The sequence below is a fragment of the Loxodonta africana genome, chromosome 2 (assembly GCF_030014295.1).
Source record: "Loxodonta africana isolate mLoxAfr1 chromosome 2, mLoxAfr1.hap2, whole genome shotgun sequence".
Classification (NCBI taxonomy): Eukaryota; Metazoa; Chordata; class Mammalia; order Proboscidea; family Elephantidae; genus Loxodonta; species Loxodonta africana.
Window position 1 is genome coordinate 124,857,845 of NC_087343.1, and position 16,143 is coordinate 124,873,987.

The window sequence follows — 16,143 nt, forward strand, 5'->3', positions numbered from 1 at the left end:
AAAAAAATTCCTAGAATCAAAGGAGGATGAAAAGGCATCATTCCAAAACTTTTGGGACACAGCAAAGGCAGTGCTCAGAGATCAACTTATACCAATAGATGCACACACCAAAAAAGAAGAAAGGGACAAAATCAGAACATTAGCTACACAACTTGAACAAATAAAAAGAGAATAGCAAAAGAAGCCCACAGCCACCAGAAAAAAGGAAAATTATAAAGATCAGAGCAGAAATAAATGAAATAGAAAAACAATAGAAAGAATCCACAAAACCAAAAGTTGGTTCGTTGAAGGATCAACAAAATTGACAAACCACTGGCCAAATTTGCAAAAGAAAAACAAGAGAGGACACAAATAACCCAAATAAGAAATGAAATGGGGGACATTACAACAGACCCAACTGAAATAAAAAGGATCATAACAGAGTATTATGAAAAACTATACTCCAACAAATTTGAAAACCTAGAGGAAATGGACACATTTCTAGAAACACACTACCTACCCAAACTAACACAAAATGATGTTGAAAATCTAAACAGACCCATAATAGGAGAAGAGATTGAAAAGGTCATTAAAAAAAAACTCCCAACAAAAAAAAGAATTCTACCAAACATTCAGAGAAGAGCTTACACCAGTGCTACTCAAACCATTTCTGAACATAGAAAAGGAAACTATACTTCTGAATTCATTCCATGAAGCCAGCATATCCCTGTATACCAAAACCAGGCAAAGACACCACAAAAAAAGAAAATTACAGACCAATATGTGTCATGAATGTAGATGCAAAAATTCTCAATAAAATTCTAGCCAATAGAATTCAGCAGCATATCAAAAAAAATTACGCCACGACCGAGTAGGATCCATTCCAGGTATGCAAGGATGATTCAACATTAGAAAATCAATCAATGTAATATACCACATAAATAAAAGGAAAGGAAAGACTCACATGATCATCTCAATTGATGCGGAAAAGGCTTTTGACAAAGTCCAACAACCATTCCTGATAAAAACTCGCAATAAAATGGGTACACAAGGAAAATTTCTCGACATAATAAAGAGCATATATGCAAAACCAATAGCCAACGTCATTCTTAATGGAGAGAGGCTGAAAACATTCCCCCTGAGAACAGGAACAAGACAAGGATGCCCTTTATCACCACTCCTACTTAACATTGTGTTGGAGCTCCTAGCTAGAGCAATAAGGCAACAAGCAGAAATAAAGCGCATCCAAATTGGTAATGAAGGGGTTAAACTGTCCCTGTTTGTGGATGATATACTATACATAGGAAACCCAAAAGACTTGACAATAAAACTACTGGAACTAATAGAAAGAGTCATCAGAATAGCAGGATACAAGATAAACATACAAAAGTCAGTTGGATTCCTATGCACCAGTAAAGAGAACGATGAAAAGGAAATCAGGAAAACAATACTGTTTACAATAGCCCATAAGAAAATAAAATACTTGGGAATAAATCTAACCAGGGATGTAAAAGACCTATACAAAGAAAACTACAAAACACTACTGCGAGAAACCAAAAGAGGTCTACGTAAATAGAAAAACATACCATGCTCATGGATAGGTAGACTCAACATTGTGCAAATGACAATTCTACCCAAAGGGATTTACAAATACAATGCAATCCCAATCCAAATACCAATAACATTTTTTAAAGAGATGGAAAAACTTATCATTAACTTTATATGGAAAGGGAAAAATCCCCCAATAAGTAAAGCACTTGTATGGATTGAATTACATCCCCCCAAAAATGTGTGTCATCAATTTGGCTGGGCCATGATTCCCAGTATTGTGTGATTTTCCTCTTTGTTGTAAATCCTGCCTCTATGATGTTAATGAGGGAGGATGGGCGGCAGTTGTGTCAGTGAGGCAGGACTTAATCTACAAGACTGGATTGTGTCTTGAGGCAATCTCTTGAGATATAAAAGGAAGAAGCGAGCAGAGAGACAGGGGGACCTCATACCACCAAGAAAGCAGTGCCGGGAGCAGAGCAAGTCCTTTGGACCTGGGGGTAGATTGATAAGAAGGCCAACAAAGAGAGAAAGCCTTCCCTTGGAGCTGATGCCTTGAATTTGGACTTTTAGCCTACTTTACTGTGAGGAAATAAACTTCTCTATGTTAAAGCCATCCACTTGTGTTATTTCTGTTATAGCAGCACTAGTTGACTAAGACAGCACTATTGAAGAAGAAGAATAAAGTAGGAGGACTCACACTACCTGACCTTAGAACCTACTATACAGCTACGGTAGTCAAACCAACTAGTACAACAGATACATTGACCAATGGAACAGAATTGAGAACCCAGATGTAAATCCGTCCACCTACGGTCACCTGATCTTCAACAAAGGCTCAAAGTCCATCAAATGGGGAAAAGACAGTCTTTTTAACAAATGGTGCTGGCAAAACTGAATGTCCATCTGCAAAAAAAAAAAAAATGAAACAGGACCCATACTTCACACCATATACAAAAACTAACTCAAAATGAATCTAAAACTTAAATATAAAGCCCAAAACTATGAAGTTCATAGAAGAAAAAATAGGATCAACACTAGATGCTCTAATAAAAAAAAAAAATGCTCTAATACACAGCATTAATAGGATAAAACAACAGCCAACAACACAGAAGCTCCAGAGGATAAGATAGATAACTGGGATCTTCTAAAAATTAAAAACTTATGCTCATCAAAAGACTTCACCAAAAGAGGAAAAAGAGAACCTACAGACTGGGGAAAAAATTTTGGCTATTACAAATCTGACAAAGGTCTAATCTCTAAAATTACAAGAAAATCCAACACTTCTATAACAAAAAGACAAAGAATCCAATTAAGAAATGGGCAAAGGAAATGAACAGACACTTCACCAAAGAAGACATTCAAGCAGCCAACAGACACATGAGGAAATGCTCACGATCTCTAGCCATTAGAGATTGCAAATCAAAACCACAATAAGATACCATCTCACCTGGCATTACTGCTATTAATTAAAAACACAGGAAATAACAAATGTTGGAGAGAGTGTGGGGAGATCGGAACTCTTATGCTGGTGGGAATGCAAAATGATACAACCATTTTGGAAGACGATGTGGTGCTTCCTTAGAAAGCTAGAAATAGAAATACCATATGATCCAGCAATCGCACTCTTAGGAATATAGCTTAGAGAAATAAGAGTCATCACATATGCACACCCAAGTTCATTGCAGCATTGTTCACGATAGCAAAAAATGGAAACAACCTAGATGCCCATCAACAGATGAATGGATAAACTGTGGTACATACACACAATAGAGTATTATACAACTATAAAGAGCAACGATGAATCTATGAAGCATCTAATAACAGGGATGAATCTAGAGGACATTATGCTGACTGAAATAAGTCAATCACGAAAGGACAAATATTGTATGAGACCACTACTGTAAAAACCCATGAAAAGGTTTACGTACAAAAAGAAACAATCTTTAATGGTTATGAGGGCGGGGAGGGGTGGGGATGGAAAACACTTAAGAGATATGTGGAAACTTTGGTGAAGAGTAAGACAGTACACACTATTGGGAAAGCCAGCACAACCTGTACAAGGCAAGGTCGTGGTAACTCCATAGACACATCCAGACTCCCTGAGGGACTGAATTGCTGGGCTGAGGGCTGTGGGGACCATGGTCTCAGGAAACATCTAGTTCAATTGGCATAACATAATTTATAAAGAATATGTTCTACATTCTACTTTGGTGAGTAGCATCTGGGGTCTTAAAAGCCTGTGAGCAGCCATCTAGGCTACTCCACTGGTCTCACCCCTTTGGGGGCAAGGAGGAATGAAGAAAACTAAAGATAAAAGAGAAAGATTAGTTCAAAGGACTAATGGACCACATCTACCATGGCCTTCACCAGGCTGAGTCCAATGCAATGAGATGGTGCCTGGCTACCACCACTGACTGCTCTGACAGGGATCACAATAGAGGGTCCTATACGGAGCTGAAAAGAAATGTAGAACTAAATTGTAACTCAAAAAGAAACATCAGACTTGCTGGCCTGACAGAGACTGGAGAAACCCTGAGAGTATGGCCCCTGGACACCCTTTCAGCTCAATAATGAAGTCACTCCTGAGGTTTACCCTTCAGCCAAAGATTGAACAGGCCCATGGAACAAAACAAGACTAAACGGGCAGACCAACCCTAGGGCAGGGACTGGAAAGTAGGAGGGGACAGGAAAGCTGGTAATAGGGAACCCAGCATTGAGACGGGAGAGTGTTGACATGTCGTGGGGTTGTTAACCAACGTCATAGAAAAGTGTGTGTAGTAACTGCTTGATGAGAAACTAGTTTGTTCTGTAAACCTTCATGTAAAATAAGTAAAAAAAGAAAGAAGGAAAGAAAAGAGACAATCTTTTAAAATCAAGGATGCATACCTGATTTCAAGAGGCAACACCTGCAAATTCTTACCTCCACAGGATCAAATATCATTTCTGGGGTAGTAATGCTGTTCATTTCTGCAGCTTTTTTGATGATATCTTCAGCTTCTTTAAATCTTCCCTGGGATATCAGCCACCGGGGAGATTCAGGAATAAACCTAGAATTAATTTTCAATAGTCCATAATTTTTCACAATAGCATTGTTTGATACTATTAATTGTAAGTTGCCCCCCAAATAGCTTGAATTTTGTAAAATTCTAATTCGTGAGATTTTTCTTTGTTTTTTACGAAAATTGGGAGCGAGTCCTCATAAATAAGTAAAAACACCTTCAAGTCTCAAACTCCTGATCAAATCTCAAGACTGATCGTCAGTTGTACTTGAGGCCAGACTAGACCATAAGGGGTGATATTAACTGTGGGCATTTTAAGCCAGGGCACCTGGAAAAGGCCATCTGAAACTCGATAGCCATTGTGGCTCAAAAGGGAAACACAGGCTACTAAAACGTAGGTTCCCCCAGAGAAGAAAATGTATTTTCAGAATGTCTAGTCTAGGAGAATTCCTGATGCCCCAGCTGATGATGTTTGCCAGTTTATTGGATAAAGGTTGGTCAGGGCATCTGTGCTCCTCAAGATTCTGCTGTAGGCAGAAGGGACGGTGAGTGCCCTCATACCCTCCTGTGAGGTGCCCACAGCTTCAGTGGATTCCCAGTTCAGTAAGCACCAAAACCATTTCGTGAGAGACAAGCCAATGTTCTCTTTTGTTTTTAGTGTCTAGAAACTTTTTTTTTAAAAGAACAATCAATCCACTGATACTCAAACTCAATTGCAAATATTGTCTTTTATTCTTTCCTAATTTTTGTTTCTCAGAATCTTAGCCATTCTCCTGCCAGCTGTTGTTTTCTTTATCTGTGTGCCAGTATTTAGTTATCCTAGAAAATAAATACATGTAGCAGAACGAGGGGCCTCCTGTATTGTAATCAACAGGCCTACCCAAAGTCTCAGTAGGAATTAGCTCAGAGCAACACAATATATCAAATGGCCGAGATGGCCAACTCTGAGCTATTGTTCCCAGCTTACTAGCACATAAGTTGAAAAATGAGCCCCAGCTTACATTTGTTTGGAATGTGCCCTTAGTTGGTCCCTGTAGGAACTGTGATGTTAGGTCACTAACCTTCAGTAATCAGAGCTGCACCGTCCAACAGAGCTTTCTGCAGCGTTCTATATCTTTGCTGTCCAATACAATAGCCACTAACCACATGTGTCTATTGAGCATTTGATATGTGGCTAGTGTGACTGAAGAATGGATTTTAAAATTTATTTAATGTTAATTAATTTTAAATAGAAACATGTGACCAGTGGCTACTGTACCAGTGCAGAATTAGGCCACTGTATCTTTCATGGAAGCTTCTGTTTCTGAGCAGTATCTTTCCCCAACCAGGTTATGATTAGAAATATCCTACCTTTCTTTTTGTAGGCTCTGTGGCCCATCATTTGTCTCAGATACCCTAAGAAATATGTTTGTTAAGTCAACTAGACAATGCAACGCTTCCCCCATGTTGCATCTATGGCTTCCTTCCCCACCCCTGCCTCCACCCCTTACACATATTCTCCATTCACACCTGTGGTCACTTACTGCCAGACTTTTAAAGGAACTTGGAACATAAAAAATTCCCAATCACCTGTAATGATTCTGGGTAGTTTCCCTCCCACTTCCAGCCCATTCTATGCAGGGCTGCCGGGATCTCTACTTTTGAATTGTTGTGATTTTGGGGTGCACAAAGTCTCAAGACTAGTCGATCATTTTAGAAGTTAATGGTATTGTAAATAAGGTTGCACACTATAGTCACTCTGTGGATTTAATTCAAATTAAATGGGGTGGGCTGTAGCTGGAAAGTTGCTGAGCAAGCAGCAGAGAGGACAGCAACTCTAAGTGTCCACCATGCCATCCCAGCCTACCTGGATGGATGGGCATTGATTGATTCAGGAAGTCTCACTTTCAAAGGTGAGATGTTTAGAAGAAAGTTACTTTGTTTATAGAGGAAAACCCTAAGACTGTTTTTGTTAAAATTGCAAGATGTTTAGAAGAAAGCTGCTTTGTTTGTAGAGGGAAAATGGTAAGACTGTTTTTGTTAAACTTTCAGGACAAGCCCCTGGCTTGTTAGTGCTGGTGCTGGGCTGCCCTCTGTTGGTGTCCCTGGAGCAATACTGTCCCTGGTGCAGTCCTGTCCCTGGAGCAGTCCTGTCCTGGAGCTGTCCTGTCCCTGGTGCAGTGTGCCTCCAGCCAGGAGTTGTGGGGAACAAAAGAAAGAACTCTCCTTAGGGCAGGAGCAAGGCAGTGCCTAGTGGGATGGACCTTCTTTGCTGGAAATTCAGAGAAGCTGACCTCTCAGAATTGTTTCTTGCTGTGATATATGGTCCTGAGGCAAAGATCCAAGCCCTCGAAATCAAAATTCCTGTTAATGTCTGAAAAGTCAGTCAGATATCTATCAATGTATATATGTATCTGTCTGTCTTTCCGTCTATTATAGTATGGTTGGTTATAACACATTTTAAAAATACTGGTCTCTTTGGCCAAAATGACAGCTAGAGCCAGGGAACATAGATTATTAAAATCATTCATCTGCAGAGGCAGAAACTAACTTCTGAATAATTTTGTCTTGTGTCTTGAGAGAACCTCTGGTCACCATCTTTTCCACCTAATTTGACTGACAAGGGGGCTATGGAGAGAGGGTGTGATGATGATGATGATGATTCCGATTCCATGAAATTGCTTTGCTTTCATAAATCTAGGACGTTTTGTTTGGATGTGGGGCCGTGCAGATGATAGCCTGCCTTGTACTTGAGTATTTAGCAAAGCTTTCCTGACCCTCAGACTTGGTTCCAGAAGAAACATCGAAGTCAGAATAATGTCTAATCTTTAACACACTATCTCTCAAATTCCAGGGAAGTAAGAAAAAAGAAATGTGCTCTCCCTACTCCAGCCCCTGTATACCTCATGCCAGGAATTTACACTGGTAAACCATAGCAGTCATAAAAAAAAGCAGTAGCTTGGAGTGGGCCAGCCTGAGCCATCTGGTCAAACAAGGCCAATTTGGGCTACTTGTCAAATTCTACAGCTGCGTAACAACTGCAGCAAGATAATGGGCTTTCTAGGCAATTTCCAGGCAGGATGTAGCTAAAGGATGGGGCAACCCAGAGGTTTAGTCTAAACTGTGTTCTAAAAACATGATCAAAGAAGCTTTCATTATGTGTAAGCAGGTAGAGAGCAAGCAGTTTAGTAAAGCTGAACTGCTGGAAGATTTGATTTTGACGTAATGAAGCCAAACGAATAATAATAATATTAAGCCAGACTCACCAATGGAAGAATCCCCCTTTTCTCTTGCTTACTTATAAAAAAAAAAAACAAAAAAACAAAGGTAAGGGAAATCCCCCAAAAGGCAGGAGGGGTATGGCTAGAACCTTTTTCCATTATTCTTAATCTGTTCTCTTACCTGAGATCTCCCAGATAATCATATTAGATAAGACTGGGACCAGCATCTCCAAACTTTAATGCTATTCCCATAACTGACATGCCAAAATTGAGTTGGGGGCTGTAGGGGAAGAGAAGAGAATGTTTCTCTAACAACTCATTAAACAAAAGTATTTCTCTGACTCTTCAAGATAAAACAGATAAACAGGCACATCTTTGATGCTAATCATCACGTGATTGGAAAGCTTGAGGAAATTATGTTAGCTGAATCCATAAGGAGAAAAAGATGTTCTAGAGAGAGACGTGTCAAAAGAGCAGAGGGTAAAGTTAAAAACAACAAACTCCAACAATACCATCTCCACAAAAAACAGCAACAAAAACCAGCAACAGAAAAAAGCGAGGGGATTTGGAGGGAATTGGATTTCCTGAGAACAGTGCGTTGTAGGATAATGTAGAATCCAATCCCAGTGCATAGGCCCTCCCTGAACAAGGCAAAAACTCTCTGGCTTCAAGGCCCCTGGCCTCAGCAAGTCCCAGTGGAGATCGCAGAAGCCTATGGTGGGGTCAGCAACCAGGCTCTTGGTTCCAGGCATGCTGGCCCGCAGAAGAGGCCTGTCTGGGATGGAGTCGCACTCACCACCACAGCGGGACGCACAGCACCCCGGGCACCGTCAGCGCCAGCAGCAGCATCCGCCAGTCTCTGATGAAGTAAGCAAACAGTGGCAGCAACATATAGCCAACTGCAAAAAATGTGCACACTCCTAACGTAGAGAATATAATACGAACTGATTTGCCAAGAATTTCTGTTCCTGTTCAAAACAAGGGAGGAGTATTAGCATTTTAACTCACTTCAATATTTGCTTTTTACATTATTACCTGACAGAGTTTATAACCACTTAGGAAAAAGAAGAGACATTTGCCTCATGACTCAGAATAGGAGTGGTTAGTGGGGAGGAAGGTGGGAAGTAATTTTTCCTTATAGAAGGAGGAGATTTTATGAGATTTTAAAGGAGTCATATATTTGTTTTTAAGATGACACCCCATGTCATAGAAATATCCTGCTCGGCACCAAAGGGTAATCTCTTCTGAGAATGTCACATTTCCAAAATCAGAGCCCCAGCCTGAGGAGCAGAAAGGGTGTTAGAGGAGATCAGCAGTGGCTGTTGTGAGGGGCTGCGTGGGGTCACAGTGCATTTTGCTTTTCCCACAATTCTCAGCTGTAAATAGACATTGGCCCATCAGGAAACGGGAGAGTTCAAGGTTTGTGAGACATTGTTATCCATCCTTGAGCCCTGCAGAATGATAAATAGGATTCAACTCTTTCTAGGGGTGCACAGAGCAGGCTCCTAGCACCCAGGGCTGAATCCCTCCACAGCCACATTGTGTCCAGATACCAGCCCCCAGGCACACTATACATTCAGACCAAGGAAAGAAAAGAAGGAGCTGTTGTCCCAGCAGGCAGCACCCTGGAGCCGCCATTCGCCCTGCACTCCCGGGAACTCCACAGATCTTTCCCAGAACACCACAAAGCCGTTCATTGGTGTCGGGCACAGTTTAGGGGAAGGAAATGTAGGTGACTCTAGCCTGCTTTGTTCAGCTCCACAGTAGCACTTGGCACCAGTTCTTCCAGAGAGGTTGTCTGCCCCTTGGAGCTCTTGCCTTGAGATGGGAGAGTCCAAGAACAAGTTCCTTCTGTTGTCACAGAGCTTCAGGACTTTTCCACAAGGTCCATTCTTGGGCCTCTGCCCTAGGGGCAGAGATCCAGTAGTGGTAACAGTCCTGCCTTTTGTTTGGGATCTGCCTACCAATTCAGAGAAGCAGTAGCCCAGAAAATACAAAACAGATAGTTCAAAGGTCATTTAGGCTTGGCTTTCAAGAGAGATTTTAGTTGATCTTATTTATATGCTCTGAGCATGCTGGTATCCTGGACACAGGCCAAGAGTCTAAGGGTTAATTCCAGAGAACCATCAAAATTGCTGCTTCAGGGGTTTCCCATTCCACCTGCCTATTCCTATCCTTACCCCACTTCTCCCTCACTCATCCTAACTGAGAGACCCACCTCAGCGATTCCCTCTTGAGAAGCACTTTCTAGAAGCCAGACTGACAGATTCCAGTACTGTGTGCCTCCTGAATCCTATTACACACAATAGCCCTAATCGCCAGGGTGTGTTTCTCACCCTGTGAACTTATTTCTAAGGACAGGGCCTGAATTCTTTAAGGAAGATCGTGAGTATGATTTCCTAATCTGATGGAGTGGTTAAAGCACTTGGCTACTTATGAAAAGGTCGTGGTTCAAACCCACCAGCAACTCCACTGGAGAAAGATGTGGCAGTCTGCTTCCTTAAAGATTAAACCTAACAAAAATCAAACCTGTTGCCATCGAGTCGATTTTGACTCATAGCGACCATATAGGATACAGTAGAACTGCCCCATAGGGTTTCGAAGGAGTGGTTGGCAGATTCAAACTGCCAACACTTGGTTAGCAGCCATAGCTCTTAACCACTGCACTACCAGGGCTCCAATTTCCTTAAAGATTAAACCCAAACCCTATGGGTGCAGTTCTACTCTTTCTGTAGGGTCACTATAAGCCAGCATTGGCTTGATGGCTCCAGGTTTGGGTTTTTTTTTTTTTTTTTTTTTTGGATTCTTACCTCACTAATGACCTCCATACTACTTCATACCATACATGTCATCACCATGCCCTGGTTTCTAAACCCTTCAGCTGTGATTACCATGACATGGAAATGAAGAGGGGGTAATTTGTTCCCAAGCAGAGACTCAGAAGTGAAGCAGCAGAGGGTCTGATTGTGAAACAGAGAAAGTGCGTAGGACTAAGTGGTCCTTGTGGACCTTGAGAAGAATTGTGAGACCAAGGGTGCCTCCTTATGCCTCCTTGATAATAGAAGACAGACAAGTTACACAACTGGGTTCTTAGGAAACTCCCTCTCTAAGCTTCCGCCTTGAGCCAGAACAGAGTTGTTAGAACTTCAGAGTACCCATGGGGGACAGAAGCCTTGTGGCTCTTTCTCTCTGCCTTCCTGGGGAACAGCATGGATAGCATGAACCTAAATAGTTCCTTGTTAGCACTACTTCCTGCACTCTTTTAGACAATTACCCTTCTGGAAACATCATCATCATCATCTTCACAGCTAGCAAATTTTTGAGTAGGCACTTTAAGCCAGGTTCTGGGCAGTTTTTGTACATTATCTCTTTGACTGTTCACAACAATTATATAAGAACTTTTATTACTCCTTTTTTACACTCAATCAGCTAAGATTTAAAAAGTTAAAGTAAATTGCCTAGGACCACGTATATGTAATAAGCAGGGCAGTCAGAATTCAAGCCTGATCTGTTTGATCTACAGATACTAGGTAGGATCCATGAGGAAAAAACTCCCTGGAGGCAAAGCCTTTGTTCCAGTAAAGCCATCCTTGAACTGAGATTCTAACAGAGACATGTGCTGGAAATGGGCAAGGCCATATCCCTCTTTCAGAAGTGAGAATTTGGGAGCGCTCTCCATCAGGCAAGCAGAGAGCACTTGGGCTCCTGGACGCTAACTTGCTACCACAGGCACTTTGAGGAAGTTTAATTTTTTTTTTTTTTAAAGCCAGTTTCTTCTGCAAAATGAATTCTACTGCATGGAGTTAGTATGGTGAGGTCTGAGATAACATATATAAACTGTGGTCTATAATGTGGATACAATAAAAATTATACCAATGTTAAAGTAAAATATCAAGAAAGATAAAAAGTCATGCCTTAGGAAAGAGATAAAAAATACGCAGCTAATTGCTTTGGAAAATAGTCGGGCAGTCCCCCAAAAGGCCAAACATAGAGTTACCATATGACTCAGCAATTCCACTCCTAGGTACATACCTAAGAGAAATGGAAACAAACTTGTACATGAATGTTCATGGCAGCATTATTTGTCAAAAGTCACTGTATCACAACAGCCCAAAGGTAGAAACAACCCAGATGTTCATCAGGTGATGAATGGATGAACAAAGTGTGGTGTATCCACACAATAGAATACTATTCAGCTATAAGAAGGCATGAAATACTGATTCATGCTACAACATGGATGAATCTTGAAAACATTATGATAAGCGAAGGAAGCCAGTCACAAAAGGCCACATACGGTCTGACTTCATTTGTAAGAAATGTTCAGAACAGGCAAGTCCATGGAGACGGGCAGTGGATTAATGGATGTCAGGGCCGGGAAGGGGGGAAATGGGGAGTGACAGCTAATGGGTTTCTTTTTGGGGGTGATTAAAATGTTCTGGAAGTAGAGTTGATGGTTTAACAGCTTTGTGGGTATACTTAGAACCACTGAATTGTATACTTTAAAAGGGTGAATATTATGGTATGTGAATTATATCTCAATTTTAAAATATTTTTAAAAATATGTGGCTGATAAATGTTACATAATTGGTGTAGTTGAATGTTAAGTTTACCTGAGCTTCCTGGTTGCAAAAGTAATAAAGTAAGATGCCATAAGTTACCTATCAAAAAGAGGAACACATCTAGACATCAAAGGAACCAAAGCTTTAAATAGTTTAAAGTGCTGAAACAAATGTCTTATGGGGGTCAATGTTAGGAATACTGGGAAAATACTGAATTAATTAACCTGTCAAGACAGGGTGCAGTTAACTCGTGGTGCGGAATAAATGCAAGCAGCTAGTTCCAGGGAATAAAAGAGGATGCTGCTGGCATTTTACCCAGCAGGCTGTGGACAGGCAGAGGGTGTTATTTCTGAGAAACAGTAGGAGATTGTAAGCGGGAGCGGGAGTGTCAGTAGGGTCGGTGTCCTTGGTCTTGAGTGGTCATTTCCTCCTAAATCAGCATCCTTCTGTCATAAGGAAATGCTTGAGATTATGCCAGCCTTACCACTTCAGGTATACTTCCTCTATGTTTCTTTGGGTAGCACTGTTACTCCCTTCCCTTTTTAATCTCATATGGATTTGGTAGGCTCTTATTAATTTTTAAAGGGCAGAGCAAGGACAGGACCTATTTCCGCAGTGCTTTGAGAGTGGCAGTAATTCAGCTTCCTGAAGACTCCTAAACCTGGAGATTATCATTGCAGAGTCTTGCCAGCCCTTCCCTAGAGCCAAGGGTAAAAGTGAAAGGCCAGATAAAGTTAATACAGTGAAATATTACTAAAAAACTAGAATTACATAAAAAGTAAGAAAATTTAATTTTAAAATTGAAAATTAAATCAGTACAAATATTTGCCAAAAGTGACATCTTAAAAACATCAGTGTATTAATAGTCATTTCATGGTAATGTGTTTATCATTTACATTTTATTATGTTTTTACTTCATGTTTTATAATCCACTTCTACACTTTCATATTTGAAATAAATTACATATTTAATTAAAAAAAAAAAAAAGGAAAGGCCAGAGAGAACTCAGCTCAGACCCCAGCTTGGGTTTATTTTGGTCAAATAAAACCCGGAATTCAGCTATTCCCACCCAACAACACCAGAGGGCGTTGCTGCACTGCCGGAAGGCTAAGGGCTACCTTACCCCTACACCTTGTGTCCTTTAACATCTCACTGATGGGGAGCATGGCTGCCCACAGGGGGCATGCTGGTTTTCAGGGACACTCTTAATCTGAACTTTGAGACCTGAGAACCCAACACAAAGTCTCATACCAGGACACAAAAGTCAGCAATTTTCTACCGAGCACAGTGGAGTAAAACTTTATAGCCGGGTTTTTTTTTAATGGGAGGCTCCCAGAGTGCACTACCGCAACAGGCCTGGGTCCAGGCTGATAGCAAGCTTGGCACATCTAGGCTATGACTGCTCTTAAATATCTCACCTTCCACTCAGCCCTCTTACCCTTTTCAGCCTTGACCATGGGTCAACAAGCTGCATGGGGAGCAGGATGGGGTGTAGATGGGCAGTGTCAGAGCCAGCAGGGCAGGCCTTTCCTGCAGGAGGCCTGGGGAGGGCTCTCCCTGCCTCACCCACTCACACAGGGGAGGCTCCATGGCCCCAGGTGCACCCTGTGCCACCAGAAAGGCAGGTCTCAATGTGGCCACTCAGCAGAACGTGGGGCGGGGAGTGGGGGAGGAGGCGCCACCACCTGGCATAGACTCCACCTTGCTCCCAGTCCCAATAATAGGGCTTCTGTGGCTTCAACATGACTCCCTGCCCTTTCATTACAGACAGTCCTTTTGGCCCTCCTGGGATATGGGCCTACTGGCCTCGGGCAGCATCTCCTGTTCTGGGGAGGCCTTTCTGGTATGTGTCTGGCCCAAGCGGAGTTACACACTGTGCTTTTCAGGAATGGGGGTTCACCACAAGGCAGATGGATTCTGGAAGATTTAGTACTTAAGAAAAATAGGCTTCTCTGTGCCCAAGGGTCCTCTGTTCTTGGGGCCATCGGGAGATTAAAATTTCTGTCCTAAGTTTCTCAACCTCCAACTTCCAGTACCACTGGCCTGAAGTTCCCTGTCCTCTACACAGATGACCTTCTTTAAGAACATCTTCTTGCTCCCCTCCTTCCTTCTGCAGGGAGAAGAGGGGCCCCCCTTCTGCTGGGACCTGCTGAAGAGTATGCTATCTGCTGGGACCATGGGGCTTCAACATGCTCCTCCACCTTCTCCTCTCCCTCCCCTCTGCAGACTCTGAGTCTGGGCCCATGGCAAGGGGCTCTCACAAATGATTCAAGGAGTGGAATTTCAACAATCCCATCTTAGGGACCTGACCAAGGGGGTATCCATCTTCAACTAAGAGAACACAGAATCTCCAAAGTCATCCAGATTCTTGTAAGTGATCAGAGTCATCGAACTAGTTGCAGACTTTTGAGACAGGAAGAATCATTAGAATTTCACTAATGGGGCCCTATTAACAATTACACTGTGGCAACAGGCATAAGCTGGGACAGTGCTGAGCGAGTCAGGATGTGTTATCACCCTAGAGTTTACGGGAATTGGTGTCTTTTGTCCCAGAGGTACCCCTCATAATGGGGGGGGGGCATGCTCACTTCTCTCAGCTGCTCATATAGGGGCTCAGAGAGCATGCTGGGGATTCTCTCACTCCTGTAATGACTCTGATCAAACTGCCTGGGGCCCACTTCACTGCCTCCCAGGAAAAGCTGATGAGGGTCCTGGGGGCCTCCTCATGGCCTTTTAGCTTGTAAGCTCCTCTCATGCAGCCTAATATTCCAGAAACGAGGCTGCTGCTAGGAGATAGGACTAATATCGATGCAGTGAGGCTTGTCTTGCATATAGCTGATATGCTGGGGAGTGGCCTGTGACTCAGGGTGAGACCAAATGTGCCCAATGGTGGTGGGCTAGCACTCAATCCCTCCTATCTGGCACAGGCCTCCTCAGCCTGTGTACCAGCCATACCAGCTACACCCTTCTGCCCTCGCCCACCAGGCAGAAGCCTCCAGCCTTCACAGCTCAGATCAAAGATGTCTCTAGGGTGTCCCTCCTCTAAAATCCCCTCCTCTGTGCTTCCAAGCCTTGTGCTCCTGTGAATGTGTCTCAGTTATTGTGTGGCTGGTTTCTACCAACTTTAGCTCTTACTCACCACCACATGTAAGGGCCCACATATCAAATAGCTGGCTCTCCGTGAGTGCCTGCCCAGCCTGTGACTGTATCAAAGAACTTATCAACACAGCCTCCTCCCCAACACACATACATGTGAGCCTGGTCAAGTTTAGAAGCCAAGTGTATGGGTTTGAGGTCCTTCCTTCTGTGCTGAATAAGAGCATTTCCTGTGCTCTGCCTAGTGGCCCCTCTTCCCTGGCCTCACAGAGGTTCAGAGGGAGGATCTAGGTGTATCAGAAGCCATTCCTACCTAGTATGAAGGCCACCACATAGTTGGAGATCTGGCCCATGCCCACGATGAGAAATAATACAGTGAACATCTCCCAACTAGTGGAGAAAATCTGCAGGAAGCTGAAGCCAGTCTGCACAGCCATGGTTGTGAAGAGGATGCACTTCCTGCCAAACCTATAGAACACAGCATAACATGAAATATGACACGTGTAGGTTGTGGCAATGCCTGAGCCAGGCATCCCTGCACACTTGTTTTTTCAGGGCCCTGAGAGACTTTTCTCTTTGTCACATCCTTTTAGCTTCCTCCTTGGTGAGGCCTCAGACATTCATCGCCCAGAAGATGCTATGTCTCCTATGGAGGCTCCATACAGCAAAAGCATTTAGCAGCTTATGGGAGGATCACGTGGAAACTACCCTTCAGAACAAGTCACAGGTAGAAGCTGCCACCACATTTCTGGAAAGTGG

At 42.7% G+C, this 16,143-nt stretch overlaps 1 protein-coding gene across 4 annotated transcripts in view; it reads right to left on the reverse strand.

The window, feature by feature from the left end:
• SLC22A4 (solute carrier family 22 member 4) overlaps positions 1 to 16,143 on the reverse strand; it is a 65,257-nt gene that overhangs the window by 29,459 nt on the left and 19,655 nt on the right. For 3 of the 4 annotated variants that reach the window (XM_064275275.1, XM_064275268.1, XM_010590062.3), the window contains exons 3-5: positions 15,698 to 15,852; positions 8,526 to 8,697; positions 4,451 to 4,577 (exon numbers count right to left, since the gene is read on the reverse strand). In XM_064275275.1, coding sequence (XP_064131345.1) covers positions 4,451 to 4,577; positions 8,526 to 8,697; positions 15,698 to 15,852 — 454 coding nt within the window. The remainder of the gene's footprint in view (positions 1 to 4,450; positions 4,578 to 8,525; positions 8,698 to 15,697; positions 15,853 to 16,143) is intronic. The other variant, XM_064275278.1, reaches the window with a different exon arrangement.